Source organism: Gossypium hirsutum, chromosome D09, assembly GCF_007990345.1.
Source record: "Gossypium hirsutum isolate 1008001.06 chromosome D09, Gossypium_hirsutum_v2.1, whole genome shotgun sequence".
Classification (NCBI taxonomy): domain Eukaryota; kingdom Viridiplantae; phylum Streptophyta; class Magnoliopsida; order Malvales; family Malvaceae; genus Gossypium; species Gossypium hirsutum.
Window position 1 is genome coordinate 54163615 of NC_053445.1, and position 25297 is coordinate 54188911.

At 33.9% G+C, this 25297-nt stretch overlaps 5 protein-coding genes across 6 annotated transcripts; 3 read left to right on the top strand and 2 right to left on the bottom strand.

Annotated features, from left to right (window-relative positions):
- The first annotated feature begins 4105 nt into the window (after window positions 1–4105).
- LOC107931472 (26S proteasome non-ATPase regulatory subunit 6 homolog) lies at window positions 4106–7225 on the top strand. The gene is made up of 8 exons (XM_016863357.2): window positions 4106–4379; window positions 4489–4603; window positions 5619–5709; window positions 5813–5958; window positions 6059–6278; window positions 6369–6477; window positions 6562–6730; window positions 6823–7225. Exons 1-8 carry the CDS (start codon window positions 4241–4243, stop codon window positions 6995–6997), a joined length of 1164 nt encoding a protein of 387 aa, XP_016718846.2. The 5' UTR covers window positions 4106–4240; the 3' UTR covers window positions 6998–7225.
- Window positions 7226–7980: 755 nt separating this feature from the next.
- Window positions 7981–14848, top strand: LOC107931471 (aarF domain-containing protein kinase 1). The gene is made up of 14 exons (XM_016863356.2): window positions 7981–8145; window positions 8451–8590; window positions 8767–8895; window positions 9334–9528; window positions 9792–9839; window positions 9963–10091; window positions 10611–10735; window positions 11470–11580; window positions 12351–12459; window positions 12595–12713; window positions 13416–13569; window positions 13958–14102; window positions 14295–14378; window positions 14550–14848. Exons 2-13 carry the CDS (start codon window positions 8465–8467, stop codon window positions 14357–14359), a joined length of 1455 nt encoding a protein of 484 aa, XP_016718845.2. The 5' UTR covers window positions 7981–8145; window positions 8451–8464; the 3' UTR covers window positions 14360–14378; window positions 14550–14848.
- Window positions 14849–14967: 119 nt separating this feature from the next.
- LOC107931473 (uncharacterized) lies at window positions 14968–16430 on the top strand. 2 transcript variants are annotated; one of them, XM_016863359.2, is made up of 3 exons: window positions 14968–15761; window positions 15876–16033; window positions 16138–16430. In XM_016863359.2, exons 1-3 carry the CDS (start codon window positions 15662–15664, stop codon window positions 16162–16164), a joined length of 285 nt encoding a protein of 94 aa, XP_016718848.1. In that variant the 5' UTR covers window positions 14968–15661; the 3' UTR covers window positions 16165–16430. The 2 variants fall into 2 exon arrangements, with proteins under 2 accessions (XP_016718848.1, XP_016718847.1); XM_016863358.2 differs by having other exon boundaries at window positions 15876–16430.
- A 709-nt stretch (window positions 16431–17139) lies between these two features.
- LOC121221071 (nucleoside diphosphate kinase 2, chloroplastic) lies at window positions 17140–19904 on the bottom strand. Its single transcript, XM_041101489.1, has 7 exons — window positions 19548–19904; window positions 19360–19416; window positions 18741–18827; window positions 18472–18552; window positions 18272–18384; window positions 18136–18185; window positions 17140–17352 (listed from the first exon to the last, which is right to left on the bottom strand). The coding sequence occupies exons 1-7, from the start codon at window positions 19812–19814 to the stop codon at window positions 17285–17287; spliced, it is 723 nt and encodes a 240-aa protein (XP_040957423.1). The 5' UTR covers window positions 19815–19904; the 3' UTR covers window positions 17140–17284.
- Window positions 19905–23123: 3219 nt separating this feature from the next.
- Window positions 23124–25045, bottom strand: LOC121221072 (GRAS family protein RAD1). Its single transcript, XM_041101490.1, has one exon. The coding sequence runs from the start codon at window positions 24966–24968 to the stop codon at window positions 23397–23399; it is 1572 nt and encodes a 523-aa protein (XP_040957424.1). The 5' UTR covers window positions 24969–25045; the 3' UTR covers window positions 23124–23396.
- Window positions 25046–25297: the final 252 nt, after the last annotated feature.

Genomic DNA, 25297 nt, shown 5'->3' on the forward strand with positions numbered 1-25297 from the left:
TTAGATTGAACCTATCCCAACAGTTTTACAGGCATTGTCATTGCCCATATAAACAACTCCTCCATTTAGTTCTACTAAATCAGAGAACTACTCCCGGTTAGGGGACATATGATAGGTACAACCCGAATCCAATATCCACTCATCTGAATGGAACGACGATGATGATGCAACCAGTGATAGTTCAGAGTCACTGTATCATGCTTTGCAACACAAGCATCTACAACAGCTTTTCCCTTATTCTTCAGCTTTGGACAATTTTTCTTCCAGTGGCCTTTCTCATGACAAAAAGCACATTCATCTTTCCCGAGTCTGGACTTTGACTTTGATCTCCCCTTTTGAGTTTTCTTCCGAGTGTATGAACGACCTCGGACTACTAAAGCTTCTGTATCTCTGATTGAGTTTTTCTGTTTGTCATTCTTTCTCTGTTCATAACTGTATAAGGCCGCACAGACTTCGCTCAGAGATATATCACTCCTGCCATGAAGTAGAGTAGTTTCTAGGAACTCAAACTCCTCAGGAAGTGACCCCAACAGCATCAAAGCCAAATCTTCATCTTTGAATGTCTCATCCATATTCAGCAAATCAGTGACTAACTGATTAAATTTGGTGATGTGATCATTCATTGTGGTACTTGGGACGTATGTGAAGCGAAACAGTCTTTTCTTCAAGTGGAGCTTATTTTGACTGTTTTTCTTCAAAAATTTTTCTTCAAGTGCCACCCACAACTTATTTGCAGAAGTCTCCTTTGAAAAAGCATACCTCTGCTCTCGAGAAAGGCATGATCGAATTGTGCCACATGCCAACCGATTGATCGCCTTCCAATCTTTCTCCTGTACATCATCTGGTTTCTCTTCATCAATGGCAATGTCTAGACCCTGCTGAAAAAGGGCATCTAGAACCTCACTTTGCCACATACCAAAATGGCCCGTGCCATCAAAGATCTCCACGGCCAATCTTGCATTTGCAATTGTCGGTCTTGTCCACATGGACGATGTTAAAGCTCCTACACCGACCGTTTTCTCCATAATCTTTCAATATACCTAAGGAAATCTTTTCTGATGTAGAAGATCAGTTTAAACTGCAACCACAGAGCATACTACGATTAACCTTCGGCTCTGATACCACTTGTTGTTCCAATAGGGTCGGAAGCGTGTAAATTATTGTACTAAAAAAGTCACACAAAGTTCAATTCCCAGGGAAGAGAGGTGGATCACATGGATCTCTTAAATACCAAGTCTTTCCTTAGTCAGAATATCCCTTCTATAGTAATTTAATAGCACAATTAAATACTACTATTATACCCTCAAATATTGAAAGAAAAATAGGACAAAAAGAACATAAGAGTTTTAACGAGGTTCGGTAAATTATACCTACGTCCTCGGGCACTAACACCAGATGATAACTTTACTATCTCCAAAATATTACAAACAAATAGAATTCCTTAAGAATTCTCAAATGGGAGAAGAGAGAAAACTAAGAGAGAAAGATTGGTTGGGATGAATTGAAATGAGAAATGAGAAGGCCTATTTATAGTTGAGGTTCAAGGACCAAACAATAAATAGCCCATTATCTCAAGGACCAAAAAAAAATTATCCCTTGCCACTTTTCCAAAGTTGGTGGTTGTCATTATTGATTGTCTCCCATTAATGTTAATGGCAACCATTATTAATTGTCTTCCATTAATGTTAACACAGAACTTAGCTTATCGCATTAAAAGATTGGCGGTAAAATGATGAGAAATCCTACTAAAACACCCGTGTATAATGAATGGCAGATAATGTATAGTCCAAGGGAATATGGGCCGGGCCGACAGAGATTGTTATGAATTTAATTCGAGTTAATTGATCTGAATTTATATTTAACCCCCGTAATTTGATTAATTTTTAAATACTATATTTTAATTATAGTAATGAATATAAAGTGATATCTCTTATTTTAATTATTGAATAATTAAAACATATTAACTTGTCAATTGAAATATTATAATAAAAAAATTTAAATAATAATTAAAACATTTTAACATATTCAACATGCAATATAACACACTTTATGTAATTAATGCAAATTAATATTATTTAAAATAATAAAATATTATCATAATTAATTTTAATATAAATTAAGTGATAATTAATATGTTTAGAATTCTATTCAAGCAATAACTCTATTTTACATAAATAAAATTAACATAATTTATCAACAAAATTTAACTAATAATTGAAAATTATAATTATAAGTGTTACAAGTTTTTTTCATTTATTTTGTGCTTAGATTTTTATTCAAATAATAATTCTATTAAAATTTATAATAACTTTTTAAATTAATAATTATAATTTAAATTATAATTATAATTATTTTTAAATGTATAATTATCATAGATTCTATTTTATTTCAACTTTTTAATTAATAATTTTAAATTAAATGTTATAATTATTTTTAAATGAAAATTTAATAATATGATAAAAAATAAAAGATATTCTCGTTAGTTCAATAAATTTTCAAAATTCATATTTTTATATATATTAAATATTATATTGTATAGATTATAGATTGTTAATCAAAATTTATATTATTTAAAATAATAAATTAAATTCCAATTTAATACGATTTTAATAAAAATCTTCGAGCAAAATTCTGCCAAGCTTATATTGTTCTTGCTATTTGAGTTTATCCTTTCCTATATGAGTTTATCCGAGATATAAGTTTTAAATTTTTTTGAATTTTTTTTAATCTGATTTATATTTGCAATTAACTAATTCAAGTTTGATTACATCAATTCATATATTGTTTTTTAATTTGTATTCAAAATATACTTTTTATTAATTATATATTTTTAAAATTTTAAACATAAATGATATATTATTTTTTAATAGTTATATTATAGTATGATAAATTTATTTTTTATATGATATAAATTACATACTTTATAAAATAAAAATTAACATATTATATACTTAGAAAATAAATTGAGCTGCAATTGAGCCTTGAATATTTAGAGCTTAAAAATTGTTTACGATGAGAAGAGGTCAGCTATTTCTAAAGAAATTTTAAAATTGTCATTTGAAACCGATGGATTTCTCAATGAATTGGTTTTGTCTTTTAACTTTGTATTGAGCTAAAAATACCTAAGGCTACCTAAAAAGGTGATTGGTTCAACAAAATAGAAGACTCGCTAAAAAGGTGATTGGTTCAACAAAATAGAAGACTCGCTCAGATCAAAATGTGTGTGGTACATGACCGCCTACCATAAAAATGTGAGCATCTTTGTTTTGTAAAGTTTAAACCTTTAACTTAAAGTTTATAGGTCATAAACATAGGAATATGGTACCACTTAAATTTAGTTATAGTTAGACCACTTAAATATTAGTCAATGTTCAAATATTACCAGATATTTTACTGTCTCTATTTTAAATGGAAATATTTTTTTTAAAACTCATTTTTATCTCTAATATTTGTATTCCAATTTTGTCAACTATTAAATGAGCCATTGGACTTTTATGAATAACTCATTCCTTTAGCATGCTTTCGATAAGGCTAAATGAATGACATAAGTTAGCTAGTTTGTTCTACTTGACGAGTCAAATTTGTATCGGATAAAGCTTGGGTAACGACAAATGTATTATTTGGCTTTGATGTTACACCGTTAATCATTTTAAAATAAGGTTGTTTTTATTGTGGTCACTTTATTTATTTTTATCAATTTAGTCATATTCTCAAAATAGTCACTAAATAAAATCATTCAATTATTTGATAATTTATCTTAATCGCAAATATTAAATATGTTAAGTTAAATTATGTTATTTTTAAATTTTAGTAATAATACATCAACTTTTTTATTTTCATAATATATATCATTTTAGTTAATAGATTTAATTGTTGTTAGAGGAAAATTTTGAAACTCAAAAGTATAATATAAAGATTAAAAGTGATGAAAAAAAAACAGAGGTTAAATCCATAACTTATTTATACTACGAGACAAATAATAGAATTTATCTTGATGGAGTTAATCATAATGGTTTGAGTTGGGAGTAAAATTGATTAAATTAGAGTATAGAGATTAAATTAAAAATTTACATATAGTACAAGGACTAAATACAGAATTTGACCCCAAACTAAAAAAAGTGCAATATTCCCATCCCTGCGACGAAGCCTATGTTATGATTTTCCCCTTTCCCAAGCAAAGTAAAAAAGGAGAAGCTACTCGTTCCATTCCAACTCAGTGCTCACTCAATCCGACTCACCAATGGACGCGCAAGACGGAAATCAGCAATCACAGCAACTCATCCTTGGTCACAACGTCTTCCTCCTCAAGCATCCAGATGTCCCTGACATCGAGAAGGTCCGTCTCAAGGATGAAGTCCTCATCTCGGTCAAATCCAATGGTAACTCACCCGATTCAACTCTTCTCTTTATTTTTCCCGACTCAGTTATTTTGGTTCAACTCTAGCATTAATGCTTCTCGTGTTTTCTTCATGGCTGTGGTGGTTGTAGAAATGGCTCCGTATTATGAAACCCTAGCTGCCGATAAAGTGGTGGAGCTGGATCAGGACGTTTTGGACTCGATGCGTGCCAAGAATGAGGAGGAGATTAAGAAGCTCGACGAGAAGTGAGATTTTATTTAGTTTCTTCAATTTTTCTTCTCCTGTTTGTTACTGATTACTTAGGATTGATCTGAAATGTATCATAGGTTTTAGGGATTCTGGTTTAATTTTGTTAGGGTTTTTTTTCATTTGTCTGATAATGAGAATACAATGTAGAACTTTTGGTCTAAAGAGACACAGATTCTGAATGAATTAGGTTTTCAAATACTGAGATTTTAATTATAGTGTTTTGGGGGGGGGTGGATTTTATTTTTATTTTATTTTCTTTGATTAAACATTTTTGTTTAAGAATGGTTACTTCGAGAGGTGCTTTTTTGTTATGGTGTCTTGTTTGGAATGAAAACATTTACTATATTTATGTCTATGAAATGCTGGAGCGATTTATGCTGTTGATGAAATACGGCTGAGGTAAATAGGTATGAGTTGAATGTTCCTCTTTAACACAAAGAAACGTTATGTTACTCGGACTTGGGTACAAGGTGAGTCGAACATGGATATATTGAGTTTTTCCTAAGTTATTTTTACATATTTGGTGGGATATCATATTTCCATGACAATGTTTGAATATGCAATCGACACGAGTATTTCATGGAAAGTTAAAAGAGTCAGAGCGACATGGAAGAAAATAATTGTTTATGTCCTATGTTAACTCTTCATTTTGATTGAAATACTAGTGTCCGACATGTATTCAAACATGAGTCTGAGATATGATTCTCCATGGACCCTCCAAATGTGTATAAAAACTTGGAAAAAAATTGAACATAACCGTGTGTGACATATACCTAATTCCGACTCATCTGAGTCAATGTAAAATTGATGATAATCAATGATGAATGCTATAGTGTATGGACGATAATAGGGGCTTAATTTCTTCTGAAACTCTTGCACTTCAACTATGTCTCTGCAGCTTTTTAACCCTCTGACCCGCTGCAATCCCCTCCTTGAGAAAGTAAAGAAACACATGTTGATATCTGATGAATTTTTGTTTTTGTTTTACCGAACCTGTTTTTGGCATTATAGGATTGCTGATGCTGAAGAAAACTTGGGTGAAAGTGAAGTTCGAGAAGCACATTTAGCTAAATCCTTATATTACATTCGGATAGGTGATAAGGTAATAATAGTTGTTGTTTATTGCTCTTGAAGGTGATGTCTTCTCGTTGAGTTATGCTTGAGTGCTATATTTTTCATCTTGACTTATGTTTATCTCAATCTAGGAGAAAGCATTGGAGCAACTTAAGTTGACGGAAACCAAGACAGTTGCTGTTGGGCAAAAGATGGACTTGGTGTTCTATACTTTGCAGATTGGTTTTTTCTACATGGATTTCGATCTTATTTCCAAAAGCATTGATAAAGCAAAAAAGTATGTAATCATATTTATTAATAATATCCATTAATTCTAGCTTTTGCATAATTTGAGATGTATGCGTTTTCACTCGTCGTTGCTCCTATTTTGATGCTAGTTTATTTGAAGAAGGTGGTGACTGGGAGAGGAAGAACCGTTTGAAGGTCTACGAAGGCTTATATTGCATGGCCACTCGGAATTTTAAAAAGGCAACCGATCTATTTTTGGGTTCCATTTCAACCTTCACAACTTACGAACTTTTCCCTTATGAGACATTCATATTTTACACCGTGCTTACGAGCATCATATCGTTGGATAGAGTTTCCCTTAAACAAAAGGTATTTCAGAGTTTTTCCTCAAACTTGTCCTATGACTTGTGTCACTTCCTATTTAGGCCAGGCAAAGTTACTGATGGCTAAATGTTACAGGTCGTTGATGCTCCTGAGATCTTGACTGTCATCAGAAAAATACCAAATCTTTCGGAATTTTTAAACTCTCTTTATGATTGTCAGTACAAATCATTCTTCTTAGCATTCGGTATGTATAGCTATAGAATTATCACTTTGAACCCAATATCTAAAACTTCTTTCATTGATCAATTTGTTTGGAATTATATCTCAGCTGGTCTGACCGAACAGATAAAGTTGGACCGTTATTTGCATCCACATTTCCGGTTTTACATGAGGGAGGTTAGAACTGTTGTTTACTCTCAATTTCTGGAATCCTACAAGAGTGTTACCATTGAAGCCATGGCAAAGGCTTTTGGGGTGACCGTGGAGTTCATTGATCTGTAAGTGATTATATCCAATGGCGTGGCTTTTCGGAAGTATTACATTGCTTGCCGTGGCATGATCGTTTTGTTTCTCTTCTCCATGATTCCAGGGAGCTATCACGTTTTATTGCCGCAGGGAAGCTTCATTGCAAGATCGACAAGGTTGCCGGTGTTCTTGAAACTAACCGCCCTGATGCAAAGAATGCGCTCTACCAGGCAACCATTAAACAAGGAGACTTCTTATTAAACCGGATCCAGAAGTTGTCTCGCGTTATTGATCTATAAATCAGTTAAGCATTTCTTCTGATTTAGAAACGGATAAACCAACACTTTCGAAGTTCAATGAAATATGGAAACGCAAAGTTATCCTTTTAGATGTTTCTTTCATGCATGATTTTTTATATACATTTCTTTCCCTTTTTTCTTTTTTCATTTTCTGGTTTCTAGGCCAATGAATGTGATGCTACTGAGTTTCCTAAAAAATTATCTATTGGTTTCTTATTGTTCTGGGTATCTTGATGATTGTGGCTGGGGTATAAGGCTCGAGCTTGATTGAATTTCGCTCTTGAATTTGAGATTAAAAATCGAGTTAAAGTTTCCTTTGTTTACCTAGTCAAAATTAAGTTTTGATTTTGTGAAGTTTTTTTTTTTTTGCCACTTTTCCTCTGAATTCTTTTAGATGGAAAAGATGACTGAATCTTTAAAATTTTAGTGGCACTATATTTCATAAAAATTCAGAAAAATAATAAAAAATGTTTTAAAATTTAACAAACTTTTAAAAAAATCATAATTTCTTTTTTCTAAAATGTCTATTTCAGTAACGAAACACACAGAGGTTATCACTCATGGCAAAGTTTAATAGAGTGGAGTATTTTTAGTGTTTAATACAAATTAAATTAGTATCGCTATCCATTATAATACTCAATTCAGAGTATTATTGTTTTATTTACTTCGTGTTTGGTCTGAATGTTTGAGGACCACAGATTTAGCTAATATTCTTTTCCCCTTTAAAACGTACATCTTAATATTTTCTGTGAACAAGAGATTGTGTAATATTTGATTCACTCATATTAATAATTTAGTAATAAAAATATGTATGTTGTATCATTTAAACCAAACTTGTCATTTCAATCAAAATGATTTTTATATTAATTATTATTCAATTATCCGCCTATGTTAAGGTAATTTAATTAAAGGGTAAATTCAGATTTGAATAATTGAGCAATAAAGCACTTAAAACTGAAGCTGGACTCAACTCAATCCATCTCAAATTAACTTCCTCTCAGAGAACATCTTATCCCATTACACAATTCTCCATCTCAAATAAAAAAGATATATCTTTAATTCTTTATTCGAAGAAAAGAAAATCGAAAAACAAGCCCAGAAGCAAAGACCAGGCAGTTGAAAGCCACACAAAAGCTAGCTTAGCGGCCGTTGTTTCTTCACTACTTGCATTTGCATTTCCCCCCACTTACACACATATAAAGCATTGCATTGGATAACCCAAATCGCATTTTCTTTGGCTTCTAAGCCACAATTTATCTTTCATAATTCCTACTATTTTTCTTTTTTCTTTTTTATCTTTATTCAAAGGGTTTCTCTCTCTCTTTTTTTTCCCCTGAAACTCTCGTCACTGTTCTTCTTCTTCTCTCTCTGTTTCAGCTTTTTTCTTTTTTTCCTTTAATGGTCTAAGAATGAGAAACTAAAAGACGTTGCTGAATTCTTCTTCTTCTTGTAGAAGTGGGAGAGAAAATGAGTGGTATAGCTTCTCGTTTTGATTTCAAAGAGATTCAAGAGAAGGTTTCTCTTCATTTGAGACCATGGCATCGTTCATTTCAATTCTGGGTTCGAGCTGCTGATATTTATACTGGCTACAAGGTCCCTCTCTTACTCTTCTCTCTCTCTCTCTCTCTCTCTCTCTCTCTCTCTCTCTCTCTCTCTCTCTCTATCTATCTCTATTATATATATACATATACATATATATGGCCTTTGGTGGGCTTTCTTTATTTTTCTTAATCTGACTGAAATTTGGGTTGATGGGTGATTGTTGAAAGGTGTTTCAAGTCCGGGTGAGTTTCGTGAAGGATGTTCAAAAACAACATGCAATGTGGGAAAGACAGCATGAGCTTGCTGCTGATAAGATTTATGCTATGTGTTCTGACCTTGGTGGGTTCTTCCTTAAGGTAGTTCGATTTCCACTACCTTTTAATCCCAATTGTTTTTTAACCCCTTTTTTTTCTTAGCTTGAGTTAATATTACTAGTAATCGAGTGTGAATGTCGGATATGAGCTGATATATTCATTTTTGCTAAGCTTTTTCATGTATTTAGAGGGTCCTTAGACGGTCATATCTCCATTTTAAGGGTCGAATCGACATGGACTTCAGTTTTGCTGTGAAAAACTGTTCAATTCAGATTGGATTTTGTCTGTTTTTACTGTTTGAATATCTTATTGATTGCTTCTTTTGTTGAATTTGGCTGTTCTTAGCTCTTGGAAAACTATAAAGTCTTTTCTTTTTTGTTTTTTTCAGTTCATTCGAAGAATGGGTGTATAGGTGTTCTTCATTTGGATTTAGGGTATCTCTATTTTTTTATTGAAAATGTGTTACTTTGGTTACACTAGGTTGCTCAAATTATTGGGAAGCCGGACCTAGCCCCTGCTGCATGGGTGAAAAAGCTTGTTACTTTGTGTGATCAAGCCCCTGCAACACCATTTGATGGTGTTCAACGTGTTTTAGAGAAGGAGTTGGGTCAAAGTATTAGCGAAATTTTTGAAAAGTTTGATGTAAATCCTCTTGGTTCGGCTTCAATTGCACAGGTACTATTTTCCATTTCTTTACATAGCTCGAAATCCTGCTGATATGAGCAGGCTAGGAAGGGTATGTGTTGAAATTTGAAGCATTTTGATACTTAGAACGGGTAAAGAACGAATATTTTTGTTAAATAAGCTTCAAACTTGCCTACATACAACGGGATAGAGTCCATTTGCAGCTTTAATGTTACCATTTTGATAATTCGGTTTCTTCTTGTTATTTTTTAAGTCATTTGCTTATAAGATCCCTATGAATATACCTTATATAGGTTCATCTAGCAAGACTCAAAGGCAATAAGAATGATGTTGTTGTTAAGGTAAGTTCTCTTGAAGATGATTTTTAGCATTAAAAATGATGTTACTGTTTAAAGTAAGTCTTGTTAAAGATGACTTTAAAGCCTTATATGTCCTTGAGATTCTGAGTATTAGGTTTATGGCAGGTTCAACATCCTGGAATCCAAGAACTGATGATGACTGACATCCGTAACTTGCAAGCATTTGCATTGTACATGCAAAAGACAGATATCAAATTCGATTTGTATTCTGTTACCAAAGAAATGGAAACACAGGTGGCGATATTCTTTTTATTTTTTGTTTTTTTACCTTTTTGCCGTTTTAAGTGGTTAATAACAATGGCTAGGAAAACATTTGAAGAATGACGAGTCTCTTACTTAGGAATAAGGGAGGATCATTCTTGAGGGGGAAAAAAAACTAATTTTCACTGTCGAGGGCTTCCAGGGCTACTGCATCTCATTAATCAATTTCTAATGAATCATTTCCGGTCACTAGAATATAATTCTATCCTTATGGCTTATCTTATTCGCTTAGGCCATTAGCGAATATTGGTGGATAATCTACTAACTGATAAAAGGTTGCAACTTATTCATGTTGGTAAGACTTTTAATGGAATATATAATCATTTTTTACGGTTGTAACTCAAGCCATTAAGTTGATTTGATCTCTTTGTTGGTTGGACTTATGCTTTATATACTCGTTAGATTACATAAATTAAGAGTACCATTCCGCATGATTTGCATTTCATTTTTCTTTTGGATGTCGTTATTTATTTATCCTTTGTGCTTTTGAAGATTGGGTATGAATTCGATTTTCTAAGAGAAGCCAATGCTATGGAGAGGATTCACCATTTCTTATATGAGAACAACAGAAAATCCCCAGTTCTAGTTCCGAGAGTGGTTCGGGATTTGGCTTCAAGGCAAGTTCATACTGATATCTTTTAATGACATATTGAACCAATAAATCAGTAACTTTGCATCTTTCTTGTAGAGGTGTATGTGTTTGAATATGCATCTGTCATTGCACGAGGATCTACATGTTTTGCTTTTAGAATTTTGTGTTCTAGCAGTAAAAGTACCATGGAGGCCTCTGTATTAGGAGTTAGATTGCATTTTGCCCCTTCTACTAAAAAAATGAGCAAGTTAGATCAAAGAGCAAACTGTTCTTTCTGTTAAAAATTTCATCCATTTCTACGGTTAAAAACTTGTCCATGTATGCCAGGATGAGATACACGTGGCACGTCACATGTTATTGTCTGGTTATTCCGTTAAGCACACCAGTTTTTAACGGTAGAAATGGATGAAATTTTTAATAGAAATGACCAATTTACTCTATAATCTAACCAACAGGGACTAATTTGTTCATTTTTTAAGTAGTGGGGTCAAAATGCAATCTGACTCCTAGTAGAAGGGCCTCCATGATACTTTTACCGCATTTTGGCCTACTTTTTGCCTTTTATTTCTAATGATATCACCTCTTAGCTAAAACAGTATATTGATTTAAATTCTGCGCTATTTTTGACATAGTATATACATTAATTCATGTTTTCTAGATGGTGGATACATTTTATGTTGTTTCTCTTAATGAACATCTATTACTGCTTTATTACTGATGCTGGCATTTCTGTAATGCGAAGTTTATCTGTTTAAATAGGAGGGTCTTAGTGATGGAATATATCGATGGAATCCCGATCTTGAAACTCGGTGATGAAATGGCTAAAAGAGGGATTAATCCTGGTGGTAAGATGGCAGCAGCAGCAAAGCAGTAAGTACTAAGTTCCCACTTTGCAGATATCAAATTTTCTCCAAAATCTTTTATCATCCATATGGTCTTATTGCTTAATATTTTCCTTCTTATTGTTCTTTATGTCCACTATGATGACTTTGACTCTTATCATTTTGGGTTTCCTAAACTATGTTTACTCGAACTTAGGTATGAATGTCGGACACTGATATGTGTCTGACGGGTAGTTTCACTTTTTCTGAGATTTCCATGTATTAGGAGGGTATTTAGAGAATATAACCCCACCCCTTTGTTTGGGGTAAAAGTGCTATGGAGACCCTTGTATTAAGGGTTGGATTGCATTTTGCTCCCTCTACTCAAAAAATAGGCAAATTAATCCCTGTACGTTTGATCAATGGGCAAACCGGTCCTCTTGTTATAAATTTCATCTATTTTTACTGTTAAAAACTGATCCTTGTACATCAGCATGAGGTATTGCATGTAACTGTCTGGTTATTTCATCAGCCACGTATAACTGTTTGGTTTCCTGACTTCCAAGTCTATTACTGCTTTGTAAGTTGTTTTTTGCTTACTCCTCAAAAGTTGCATAATGTTAATTGGGTTATCTATAAGGGCTATGAGTCTATCACCTCGGTTTAGTAAGTTGTTTTTGTTCCTCCTTTTTCGGAAGAGAAAAATAAGAAAATTTCTGCGCCTATCGAGAAATGGCTCCTGTTTCTCCCTCTCCCTTCGTCTTAGCTTTTTCGGAATGCATAAAAAAGTGCTTAAAATAATACTTGTCGTAAATGCAGGAACATACTTAAGAGTTTGACACTAGCATATGGCCAGATGATACTAAAGAGTGGTTTCTTCCATGCAGATCCCCATCCCGGGAATATATTGATCTGTAAAGGTTCAGAGGCAAGTTGGCTATCACAAATTTTTGGTTTTCTTTTAATTCTTTTATAGCCTTTGTTGCCAACTCATATTCATATATATAATCTGCCATATAGGCATATAGCATACTAACCAGTTTGCTTTTTCTCCATAAGCCAGGTTGCTTTACTGGACTACGGGCAAGTGAAGGATCTGCCTGACCAATTGAGGCTCGGATATGCTAACTTGGTTCTAGCCATAGCTGATAATGATCCTGTAAAAGCAATGGAAAGTTATAGGTAAACTTTTGAGTTTCGATTCATGCTTTCGATAACCTTTCAATACAGATAGAGTTTGGTTGGCTGCCATGTCACTTCGACTTTTCGTTTTCTTGAAGTAGACATTTTCTGATACAGGTTTGGGGGTATGACCCTTCACATGCATGGAAAAATTTAGAAAAAAAATTAATATACCCATGTTGGACCCATTTTCATATCCTATACTTGCACACTTGAGTTTGAGAAACATAGGTACATGAGTTTTGAATAGAATAAGAATTATAGGCAATTTTTGGAGCGTTCCACATGAATCTAGTGGGAGGTTTAATAATCTACATTACTCCAAGTCTTCATTGTTTTAGATGCTATGTTGATCGGACTCTTCATTTTCTTAAAGTACTTGTGTTGGATACTTATATTTGTCATATGGATATGGGGATATGACTTTCAGTGCTCCCCAAATACATAGAAAAAGTTTTTAAAAGAATTTTAACCTTACCCGTGTTAGATACATACCCGTATTTGACACTCACATTCAAGTCCAAATAACATAGTCTAGAAATACTTTCAGTGTTCATGCCGAATGCATATCCAGACTCACACGGTATCCAACACTAGCACTCAAGTGTGAATGACATAATATTTGCATTGGTTTGATATCGTGATCCTGACAATCTGAACCAATAACTGGGATCAATAATGTTATATTGTCCTTGCTTTTAGAGAACTCGGGATAGGTACTGTAAGCAACTGTGGGAATGAACAACAGGAACTGCTTCGCTTGGCCCAAACAATGTTTGATACGAAACTACCTCCCGGAGTGGTAATGCTGCAACCTTTCTCTGAAGATTCTTCAATAAAGAAAATCGCTGTAGAGGTAAGGGCTTATATAAAACAGTTAAATCACCACAGTTTCCCAGTCCCGACCCCCGAAAAAACCCCATTTTCTGTTCTTGCTCGGTTTGTGCTTTTTGCTGAACTCTGAAGTACTCATTAGTCTTATGAACTTTGTCTGTTCATCTATCATCAATTAGTTTCTCAATCGATGATAGATAACAGTTTCTAGTGATCATAACAAACTACATTGCTTCAACTGTTCGTTTTTCTTGGAGTATCCGTGTTTGACACCTATGCTCCAAGATTGTCTAAATGCATGAAAAATTTGGAAAATGAATTGCTATACCTGTGTTTGACCTATGCCCATATTGGTACTCATACCTGAGTCTGAATAATGTAGATAACAATTTTTTTCTTGCCTATGGCAGTCTTTCCCCGAGGAACTCTTCTCGATTCTTCGTACAGTACATCTTTTGAGAGGACTTAGTGTTGGTCTTGGAATTAACTTCTCGTGTGCAGAACAATGGAGGCCTATTGCAGAAGGGGCTTTGTATAATGCTGGAAGGTTAAAAGGTGTCACTTTTGAGCCCTAAGCTAAGATTAATGGAGCATTTATATCGCATTTAGCAAAGCCTCTCAGAATTGGATTGCTGTTTATTTTCCCCTTTTCTGCATGTGGAATCAGAAAACATATGTTTCGAAAACAATCAGCACAACATTACATTACTCCTGTTTAGTTTTCAATTTATCTGTTCTTATTTTTAGGTGCCAATAGAAAGAGTAGAGTACGAAAGCTGAGTTCTTTCAGGAGATTTTCCTGGAGAAATTGATCGGCAGTTGTACAAAAAGGTAGGCTTGAATCAGTCCATAATACCAGTTTGCTGTATATATATAAAATTACCAGCTTGTTTATGAACTGATCGACAGCTGTAAGCTGTTCCTTCTTTTGTTTTTCGATTTAAAAATCCGATTCATTCGTAAAACATAAAATCACTTTGTTTCTTTACTTGAGATTAACAGGAATCAAAGCATTAAGACCAATATACGAAATCTGGGTTCTTTTGGGAGATTTTTTCCAGAGAGCTTGATTGGCAACCTGAAGAAAAGGTAGGGCTTAAACCAGTCTATATAAGTACCAGGTTGCTGTATATATATAGAGAGAGAGAGAGAGATTACTAGCTTATTTATGGACTGATTTAACTGTTTCTTATTTTCTTTTTTTGATTTTGATTTTTGAAATTCGATTCATTTGTAACAAATACATCATCTACATTCATTTGGCATCTTCATTTGTGATTTTTACGATTTCCTTTCGTCAACTGAGTTTATGGTGTAATGATAAAATCACGTCTATGGTTGGACGTAAAAAGAATGATTTCTCTAACAAGTAAATGGCTAAAAGTCATTTTTTTATGCATGTGTTTTGTGAACTGAGCTTGTGGTGCAATGATAAAATCTTAGTTGATCCCTCTTGATACAAAGAGAAGGGGGTGAGAAGTTTGAAAAGTAATGGAGTGTTTCTCTGCGGACCCATTTCCTCTTCTTTATGTATAACAATACTAGATATTTGGGCTAGATAAAAAAAGGACTCGCAACTCATTTCCTCTTCTTTAACGAGAGCTAAAAGTCAGTCATTTGAGCAAGAAGAAAATGAAAATCAAACATGATAATTTTTACTTAAACTCGAAAATCTAATTTGATGAATTTAAAACTAAATTCGACCAAACCTACTTTGACAATAATTGTCTGAATTCGAAAAATTCAATTCTGAAATTAAAATATTTAAACTTAAAACAACCCTTTAGGATTCTATGGGTCAAGACTAGCCCAGATAATTTATGAAAATGTTAGGGTTAGGCTTCAAAAAGTAAAGGCCCAACCTAGAAGTTTTGGCGGGAATGGATCAGCTATGAAAATAGAGATGGAGAGAGTACGAAAAACGCTTCCCGCTCCTTTAATTTATGGCGCCAAACGAAAGAAAAAAAAAAGCCAAATCCGGAACCAAAACCAAATCTCATCTTTTTTTCTTTTCTTAGTTTGTGTGATTTCCGCCATTTTCAAATACCCCCAAATATCCTTCTTTTGAACGAAGCTATTGTTAGGGTGCCGGAAATACTATCAGAAACGGAGAGATGTTCGGAAGAGTAAGAGCGTCACCGTCGCCGTCGTCAGTTGACTGCTTCGAGATTCCGCCTTCCAAGATCATCAAGGACGATTCCCTCTCCATCTATGGTATTTCTCTATTTTTAATCCTTTTCAAAGATCAATCTCAATTCTACTATAGATCTGAAATGATTAATACTGATTTTCGTTTTCTGAATTTGTAAAACTTCTTTTATTATACAGAGACTACACTGATGAAGCTTAAACTAGGTTCCCAACGTCACCTGATCTCACCACCGCCGACGACGGCGGCTGATTTAACCGATTGCGGTTCTGGGACTGTTCCAAGCAATACGAACTCCGATGATGAATCGATGGTGATTGACACGGATTGTTCTCCTGTGAGTGTTTCATATACTTCAAGTGATTTTGAATCAACGAGTAACTTCAATTCTCAGCAAGGAAGTAATGGTACGTCGATTCGCTACTTGTTTTCTAAATTTAGGGACCATCAACGCGTTTCAACGATTAGTGATCAAACAATGATGATAGAATCGATTGGTTCTACGAGTTTTTTGGGTTCAATTGAGTTTCAATCTTTGAGCAGTGGGAATAGATCAAGGGAAAACCATGAATCTAGCACTAGCACAAGCAATGGAAGTACTATTATATGATTGAATTTGTTTCAATGAAGGGCTTAGATTTGGCTTATTTGTTGGGTTTAGAAACCTTATGAATTCTTTGTATTACGGTATGTTTTTTTTTTCATATTTTATTTACTATTTTCCTTATTTTCTATTTTGAACCAAAATTTAACCTTTTATGTTTTTTTTTTAAACCAATTTGAATGTAGAACTCTATAGAATCTAATTAGCTGAAAATTTGATTTGTCTAAATACCAATAAGATTTAATAAAAAAAATCAATTAATGAATCCCCAATGCCAATGACCGAACTGATTGCAAAACATTGAATTGGATTGATAAAAAAATCAATTTTCTTTTTTTTTTCAAAATTTTATTTATAATTAACGAGATTTTTGAACATTCAATCCCACAATAAAAGAAGAAAAAAAACTCAAAATTTGAACATTCAAATTGAATTTGGCATTGTAAAGACAGCTTAATATCCATATACTAGTAATCACTTACTTATTAATAATTTTGTCATCCAATTATTTTAGATTTTTTAATGCTTATATTTTTACATTAGTCAATTGATGATAAAAAAATAAAATTAAATAATTAGATGACTATTTTTGTAATTTTCAAATTTCAGTAATAAAAAAATTAATGGTTAGATAGTTTACCCTTCCAATTTTGAATATGATCATGTGTGTTTGGCATGTTTAAATCTAGTTTGATGAGTGGTGTCTTTTTCTTTGTCCTTTGGCCATTTGTGCATTGTAGTTAAGATTATATTTTGTAAACTCTCTGAAAAATTGGTTGAATTAGAAATTGCAAATCCAATTGTGATAATATTGAAATTTCCTGTCATAAATTAAGGACTAGAAAGCAAAAACACATGAATTTCTTCCATTATTCATACAAAACCTGCAGCTCTAACATTTGCAATTACATCAATCTTGAAGAAATAAATGGGTTGATAAGAAGAGAGCTTACAAATTGCTTTTGCCTCAACAATGAAAAAAGGTCACTCCATTAACCATGGTGCTTGAGCAGGTGTCCACTCACATAATTCACCTTCTTTGAACCAAAGAGCTGAACATGAAAAGCAATGTTTTAAGAAAACTATATCGGGAATTGAACCAGACCTGTCAGACCTTCAATTCTTGATCCAATTGGTTCAACCAGCCAATATTAAGAATTCAAATCTCATTAATTACAAATAAAATTTTGATCAAATAAATAAATATATAGAAAATTGGTGGTTGTTATTTTACCAATTCAATCCGGCTTTTAACCTGTTGAATCATTTTTTGATTGGTTCAACATTCATCTAGTTCTTGCATACCTGCTAGACTGGATAAATCACCAGTTCCCGATTCAACAGATAAATCCCATCCGTTTTTTTCTTTCTATGATTAAGAGAAAGAGATCGGAGACCAAAGAGCGTGCCATTAAGGGTTCCTTAACGAGCAAAGGGGAAGGGTCAACAAGGATCCTAGGTGATCTACTTTGGTTCAGAGTTCAAATAACCGAAATTTTCTCAAGAACTAAACGGTGGCTAAAAGCATAAACTTTTAAACCAGTTTACAGTTGGTGCGCGATCTATTGGAGCATGGCATTTGAATTTAGAAACATACAAAAGCTATGTTACTCTTGACTCTTTCATTTTTCTTAAAATATCCATGTCCAAAGCATATCTAGATGTAGAAATGGAGATATAACCTTCCAAAGATTCTCCAATTACCATGAAAAACTTGGAAAATTTTGAAAGGATGGATATCAAACACGCCCAAGTCTGGACAGCTTAGTACCAAAGCAGCTAGGAGGAAATCATTTCAGTGATAATATGTTTGAATACCAGTAAAAGGAACCTACCTGTTTCACGCTTGCCATTCTCAGGGCTGTCACTACCATGGACAACATTCCTGCCCACAGTTTCAATATCAGAATATCTGCTGCAAATCGAAGTTGAGAAATTAGAGGCTCAGAAACGGGGTAAACATAGGCTAACCTTCCTGTTTGAACCGCAAGGTCTCCTCTTATAGTGCCGGGCTCAGCCTGAAGAGGATTGGTAGATCCGATCAGCTTACGTGCGGATGCAACAACACCAACACCCTCCCAGACCTTGAAAACATAAAATCATCATCAGATTTCTCGATCAATGACATACCTGAAACTTCTGATACAAGAAGAAATTAGAAGGGATCGTACCATACATACGACCGGTCCAGAAGTAATGTAGTCAATCAGGGTAGGATAGAATGACTTGGTCTTGAGATCCTTATAGTGTTCCTATGACCATCATAACACCGATTACGTATATTATTATGTAAGCTCCCAAAGTTAAGAACAATGTGCTTTGTCAAGTCAAACTCGGGTTATCAAGTATTTTAATGTAAAATAACAATAGCAAGCATTGAGTTTCTTAACGTAAAACAAAATGGCACATGAAACATCCATCCAACTGCAAACTTACAAACCTCAGCCAATTCTTTGTGGCATTGAAAGAGCTTCAAGCCGGTCAGCTTAAACCCTTTCCTCTCGAACCGCGAAATAATTTCTCCAACCTAAATAAATGTAAAATATATGCTAAAATTCAGAAGAAAAAAAAATATTCAAAATCAAAAATCCAAAAGTTCTATTATAATTTATAAGCAATTCCCTTTTTGGATACTAAAATTAGCTAAAACATGATACAAAATACAACACAACATGAAAAATAACAAAAATACGACCCAAATACATGAAAGGCTCAAAATCTATATAATATGAATTATTAACATATCAAAATTTATATAAAAATATAAAATATCTTAAACATAATTATAATACAGAAAAATACACGAATTGCCTAGTTTACCTAAAATGCTTTGCTAATAAACCAATAGATAGCAAACAATTATAATATGGTAAAATACACCAACACAACACAGAATACACGAATTGTTAAGTTTACCTAAAATGCCTTCACACAAAGTCATAAACAAATAGAAAACAATCAATTTAAGACTCAAAAAATGTGTAATTTCAGCAATTTAGCAACAAGAAATGGATTATGGAGCATAAGATCTTAAACAAAACAATTGAAGCAAAGCTTACAAGGCCACGTTGTACACCATCAGGCTTGACCATAATGTAAGTTTGTTCAACTTGTTCCTTAAACCAAAAAGAAAAGAGAGAGTATAAATCAACAATGTGAACTTCAAATTTTCAAAATATTAATAAATAGGCACTTCAATTATAGCAAAAACATGGGGAAAAAGCTGAAAAGGAGGTAAGAATCAGACCAATGAAGCGACCAAGTGGGGAAGGAAGATGCCATGGGTGGATTTGTTAGCACGGGTTTTGGTGAAAGCGAAAGAACGTGTAGGGGATTTTGTGAAGAGATGGGATTGTTTGTGGAATGCTGCTAAGTGGTTCACGTTAAGGTTTCCGTGAGAGGTGTAGGATAAGCAGGTGGCGCTGCTTCGCTTCGCCGTCGCCGCCGCCGCCGCCGCCGCTGAGGCGCCAAAGGATGAAGTGGTAAGCGAAGTGGATAATGTTATTGTCTCCATCGTTTCTTGTTCTTTCTTTCTCAATCCGCCTTTCCCTTGTTTCACTTTCCCCACACGAGCCTAAAATGTACTTTTTGCAACGTCAAAGTTACGGTACTGACCTTCTCTGTTTGCTAGTGGGATAAACTAAAAATTTAGTCCCTGAACTTATCAATTTTTTCTACTTTGGTCCTTTAAGTTTCTTTTCTCTATTTGGATTGAACATGGATTCCTCTAAAGTATTATGATATATCATTTTGAGATCCTATCATGTCATCACTCTAGTACAATGGTATAAAGAGTTTGATTCATTAGTTTTTACTAAAAGTATCATGGAATCTCATGTCTTATGAGTTAAATTATATTTTACTCCTTTTTACGCAAAAAATAGGTAAATTAGTCTATGTACATTAGAGTAAAGAGCAAATTAGTCCTTTGACATACAAGGTTGAGTTTTTAACAATAGAAATGAATAGAATTTTTAACACAATTTAGAATTTGTTCTTTGGCTTAACCTATAGGCACTAATTTGTTCTTCTTTGAGTAAAGGGAACAAAATATAATTTGACTCTTAATGCAATGGCCTCCATAACATTTTTACTTTTCTTTAAAAAAATGTTTAAAAAAAATTTAATGAAAATGAATAAATGAGATAAAATCTCGCCTTACTAGATAATATAAAGTTACTTTAAAAACACGTGGTATTGAAAATTTTACTAAATCTTATCACTATATAATAATATAGGTGAATTAAACATGGTTATATATAGAGGTGTTCATAGATCAGGTCGGGTTGAGTTCGAGTCTAGCGTAAACATGATATTAACATATTTTATATTTGTTTAAGTTTGACCCAACCCGAAATATAAGCCTAAAATTTTGTCTAAATCTGTCCATATTTACAAAATACTAACTCAAGCCCATTTTAGTCTCGCCCATATTATTTTTAATTTTAAAAAAAGTATTTATATTATATTATTTTAATATTTAATAAATTTTTTTATTTATTATTTATTGAAAATTTTTATATAGCTATCTTAATATTATTTTAATGTTTATATTAGTGTAGTATTTTATATTTAGTATATGTTTTCTTTAATGTGTTCTAAATTACATAATATATTAAAACAACATAATATTAAGTATTATAAAATTAAAAACGGGTCGGGTCAGGCTTGACTCTAACCTTAAATGTTCAAGCTCGAGCCTAGCCCATATTTTAAGTGGATCTAATTTTTTTGCCAAAGCCCATTTTTCGAGCCTAATCTTTTTGTTTAAACCCTCTCAAATTTCGAGTGAGTCTTCAAATCTAGATGAATAATCCGACCCACCTTAACAATTTTTTTTACCAAAGAGAAATACATATCAAACCTGAAAAAAAAATCAAATGTTGTAATTGGAATTCAAAATTGTTAGATGTTAATATTTGAAATTAACAATAAAAATAATTAAATTAAATCCAAAATTCTGAAAAATGAAAACTTTGACTATTAAGTACAAGTCTCAGAACAAAAAAAAAAGACAAAAACACTTTTAAAATTCAAAATTCCTTCTAGTCTTTTGCAATTTGCATTGTGTACCTTAAATTTAGTATTCAATAAAATAATTTATTTAGTTTCTCAAAAAAGAAAAACAATTTAATCAGTCATTGTTCTATGCATCCAAAAACAAAACCTCATTGTTCGTAACGAATCAAACTCAACTTATCGGACATAGTGATTTGCCGGCCTTAATTTGGTCTGTGGAATTTGACAAACAAAAATGGGTATGATTTTAAAAAAATAAAAATCACTACCGATAACATTTTCTTAGTTGATCCATTTTACCCTTTAATTTTTTTTAACACTTCAAAAGGTTTAATTTAAAATTTTGATTTATTCATAAAAAAATTATTTAAGCTACTAAATTGTTAAGGTTCTTTTTATAAAAAAAATTCGGTTAGCGAATTTGAAACGACAATTCAATGGTCGATACAATAGATTAGTGTACATCTACAAGAAAAAATATGTCTTGATTCCAAGTTGATCTAAAGATTTGTGTCGAAGACAAGATAACATTATTTATATTTTAGTTCATTGATTCGTAACATTTAAAATTATTTTATTAAGAGAAAAAAAACTAAACTGTAAAAGAGAATGGAAAGAAGAGTTTTTGATTGATGCAGGCGTAGACCTGTCCATGGGCCGGGCCGGGCCCAGAAAAAATTTTTGGCCCTCCTCCTAGGCCCGTGCCTGGCCCAACCCAAAATATGGGCCTAAAATTTTTTCTAGGCCCGGCCCGAGAAAATATCATAAGCCCGGCCCGGCCCATTTTTAAAATAAACATTAAAAATTAATTTCAAAATAAAAAATATTTTAAAAGTATTTTAAAATAAAAAAATAAAAAAAATATATGTATTATATTTGGGCCGGGCTGGCTGGGCCCAGGCAAAAAAAGTGGTGCCCGAGGCCCGGCCTATTTTTTAAACGGGCCTCATATTTTTGCCCAAGACCATATTTCGGGCCTATATTTTTACCCGAACCCTCCCATATTTCGGGCGGGCCGTCGGGCGGGGCCGCCCGGCCCATAGACAGGTCTAGGCAGGCGGTGCAAACAAAGAATGTCATATAGCAACGATTTTAACAACCTATTAATTTAAATGAAAACTTTTGAATAGTTCAGCAACCGTTTTGTTACCTTTTAAAACGTATATTTATTGATAATTTAGTGAAATTAGATATATATTTTTTAACTTTTTAAAATTAAAAGATTAAAACTTAAATAAAAATATTTGAATAGTTTAGTAACCATTCGTAGTATGGGCGAGCCTAATATGAGGACATGTAATACGTAATATGAGTTTGCCTACACATGGTGTGAACTTTGTGTATGCGAACCCACTTCGAGTATACACATGCTAACCCTAAGGTAGGGTACGTGCGATCATGCACGGAGACCTACTTAGCATATCACATTTATGAACAGTGACAGTATCATATAAATACATAGAATTAACCCATTTTAGGGGCATATAGAAAAACTATCAACAACTCCAATTAAAATTTAGGATTTTTTTTAAATGACGTATCTAAGTTATGCGATAATGAATGTATTTAAAATATCATCTATTTGTTTTAAATATATTCAAGTCCAAATTTGAGCTAATAATTAAAGTTTAGGTTAATGATACAATATTAATATTACGAGGACTTAACTAAAACATCTTAAAGATTAAGATCAATTTTCAAATTAATCCATAGATTGAGGACGTATGATTAATTAACCTTGTTCTTAATAAAATCAAACAAATTAAAGGCTAATCACTGAAAAAAAATTAATCGAATCGTTTAATTACAAATGAAAATTCCAGTTTAATATTACCCATACAAAAACACACATTTATTTGTCTTTATTTCAATTCTGTTCAATCATAGTGCGAACAGGTTCAAGTTTCAACAGCCATCGTAGCTGTTCATTCATCTGCAACAAAGTTCTTAAAAGCATAAAATCACAAACATGGTTTCAATAACCATTCCATTTTCACTACTGGAAATATTGTCTTATTGGAATTTAAACAAACAAGTAGTGAGCATCTCTCATCCATGGTGTTTTTGTCCTTGTTCCTTAGCATTTCCAGCAAGAAACTGCAACAATGGGCTTGGCATTCCAACCAAGAACCAAACACCCTTTATCTTCCACAACAGTATAACCTTCGCAAACCTTATTGTTCCCAAGCCATTGCTTGGCTTGACTCATCAACCTCAATGGTGTAGCTTGGAACCCTGCTCGGCTCATTCGTCTTCTCCACTGGTCGACCCTCTCGTGCCGTTCGACCCGATCAGCTCCCTCGCAACTCACGATGTTCTTAATTTCTTCGGCAAAGTAAAACTGTTCCATTTTGGCTCGCCTGGTGTCGTATTTGGGTAACATTGCGTCGAGGGAATCGAAGATTGCAGAGTAATAATGGAGTGCTTCCATGAATCTTCCGAGAAAAAAAGGCCCATTATGGCTTGAATCTTGCTCGACGAGTACTAAAAGCTTAGGGGAAAGCTCATGGATCATTTGAAGAACTGAGTTTAAAGCCCCCCTACTTTCTTTAACGACGCAATGAAGTTGAAGAATGCTGTTAACGACAAGGACTTCATCATCGGAAACTTTGATATTTTCAGGCTTTAGATTCTCTAAATTGCTTTCGACGATGTTGAATTCCAGGTTGATTCCCATGGATTTTGCGTAGGTTTTAAGGTCTTTTCCGATAACGTCGAATCGGTCTACGCAGAGACCGACGGCGGTTATACGGAGACGTGTACAGTGTGGTTTGCCAGCGCCGCCACGTGTGGCGGCGAGGCTTTGAATAAGGAAACGCCATTGGTGACCTTGTGGTAAACCAAGGGTCATCCCTAGGTCCACTACGTGGACCAAACTCTCTCCCTCAAAGGCTTCCAATATAGCTAAATTAGCTACGAAGTGACCGAATTTTATGTGCGGGCAAATCTCGTAAACAAGGCGGAAAGCTTCTTGTTTCTTGTCGGAATCCGACATGATGTCCATTATGTTCATTACCGGCGGCAGCTGGACACGGCCGACCGCCGTCCCTGGTGGTTGAACCGAAGCGAGACGGTCCGCCAATCCTTGAACAAAACACGACGCCACCCTCTGGAACGACGAGCCGAACACTAAGGCATTGGCGCGAAGCTCCGATAGTAACGCCGAGGCATGGGACTTGTCGCGGCAAGCCACCGCTTCGGCACAAGCGATGAGAAGCTGAACTAGCCTCATCCCGTATGCCGTTTCGTCTTCTTCGATTCCATTTTCTTCATAACCGGCTGCCATCGCTGCCGCAGCAGCCGCCGCCTCTTCTACTGCCTCAGCAGCAAGGTACCTTTTACTGTAAGTCAATATATGGTCTCTGAAATGAAGACTTGACAAACTACTCAAACTACCATTGCTGTCGTTCCTGCTCATCCCGCCGTCGCTGTTTCCGCCGTTAATAGTTCGTTTCAGCCTCTTATTATCTCTGGTTTCTTCTTCAAAAAACCGGCGGCTCCAGTTATTATCATCGTTGTCCACAATTAAAGGCATAAAACGGTGAGAACAGAAAGTCATGCCCATGGCGGAAAGCGTAAGATCGAGACCAATCACTTCATCGATCTTATCTGACTTTTGAAACTCATTTGGCAAGAAACCATGAGACATTGTTGTTTTTTCTTCTTTTTTTTTTCTAAAATATCTTCAACAAAGCTCTGAAAGACCCTAAGACCAAGCTTCGATGCTTTAAATAAGAAACCTATGCTATGGGTTTTTCTTGTAAAAGCGTTATCATCGAGATTTTCATGCAATAATTCGGACAAATCTGATTGGCGTTTTCAGAGCATGCATTACTTAAACTCAGACAGACATAAAATAAAAGAAGGGTAAATCAACATTTGGTCCAAAACTTTGACAATTTTTCAATTTAATCCTTAAACTTTTTTATCATATTAGTCCTAGAACTTGACAATTTTTTCTATCTTTTATCCATGTGA

Excerpts from the sequence above, each read along its gene's own strand:
- LOC107931473 (XM_016863358.2), top strand. The coding sequence starts at position 15,662 with ATGTTCGGAAGAGTAAGAGCGTCACCGTCGCCGTCGTCAGTTGACTGC. Across the intron at positions 15,762-15,875 it reads CGATTCCCTCTCCATCTATG|AGACTACACTGATGAAGCTT; the intron begins GTATTTCTCTAT and ends TTTATTATACAG.
- LOC107931471 (XM_016863356.2), top strand. The coding sequence starts at position 8,465 with ATGAGTGGTATAGCTTCTCGTTTTGATTTCAAAGAGATTCAAGAGAAG. Across the intron at positions 8,591-8,766 it reads ATATTTATACTGGCTACAAG|GTGTTTCAAGTCCGGGTGAG; the intron begins GTCCCTCTCTTA and ends GATTGTTGAAAG. Across the intron at positions 10,092-10,610 it reads CCAAAGAAATGGAAACACAG|ATTGGGTATGAATTCGATTT; the intron begins GTGGCGATATTC and ends GTGCTTTTGAAG.
- LOC121221071 (XM_041101489.1), bottom strand. The coding sequence starts at position 19,814 with ATGGAGACAATAACATTATCCACTTCGCTTACCACTTCATCCTTTGGC. Across the intron at positions 18,828-19,359 it reads ATGGTGTACAACGTGGCCTT|GTTGGAGAAATTATTTCGCG; the intron begins GTAAGCTTTGCT and ends ACATTTATTTAG. Across the intron at positions 18,553-18,740 it reads GCCACAAAGAATTGGCTGAG|GAACACTATAAGGATCTCAA; the intron begins GTTTGTAAGTTT and ends TGATGGTCATAG.
- LOC107931472 (XM_016863357.2), top strand. The coding sequence starts at position 4,241 with ATGGACGCGCAAGACGGAAATCAGCAATCACAGCAACTCATCCTTGGT. Across the intron at positions 4,604-5,618 it reads ATTAAGAAGCTCGACGAGAA|GATTGCTGATGCTGAAGAAA; the intron begins GTGAGATTTTAT and ends TTGGCATTATAG. Across the intron at positions 5,710-5,812 it reads ACATTCGGATAGGTGATAAG|GAGAAAGCATTGGAGCAACT; the intron begins GTAATAATAGTT and ends ATCTCAATCTAG.
- LOC121221072 (XM_041101490.1), bottom strand. The coding sequence starts at position 24,968 with ATGTCTCATGGTTTCTTGCCAAATGAGTTTCAAAAGTCAGATAAGATC.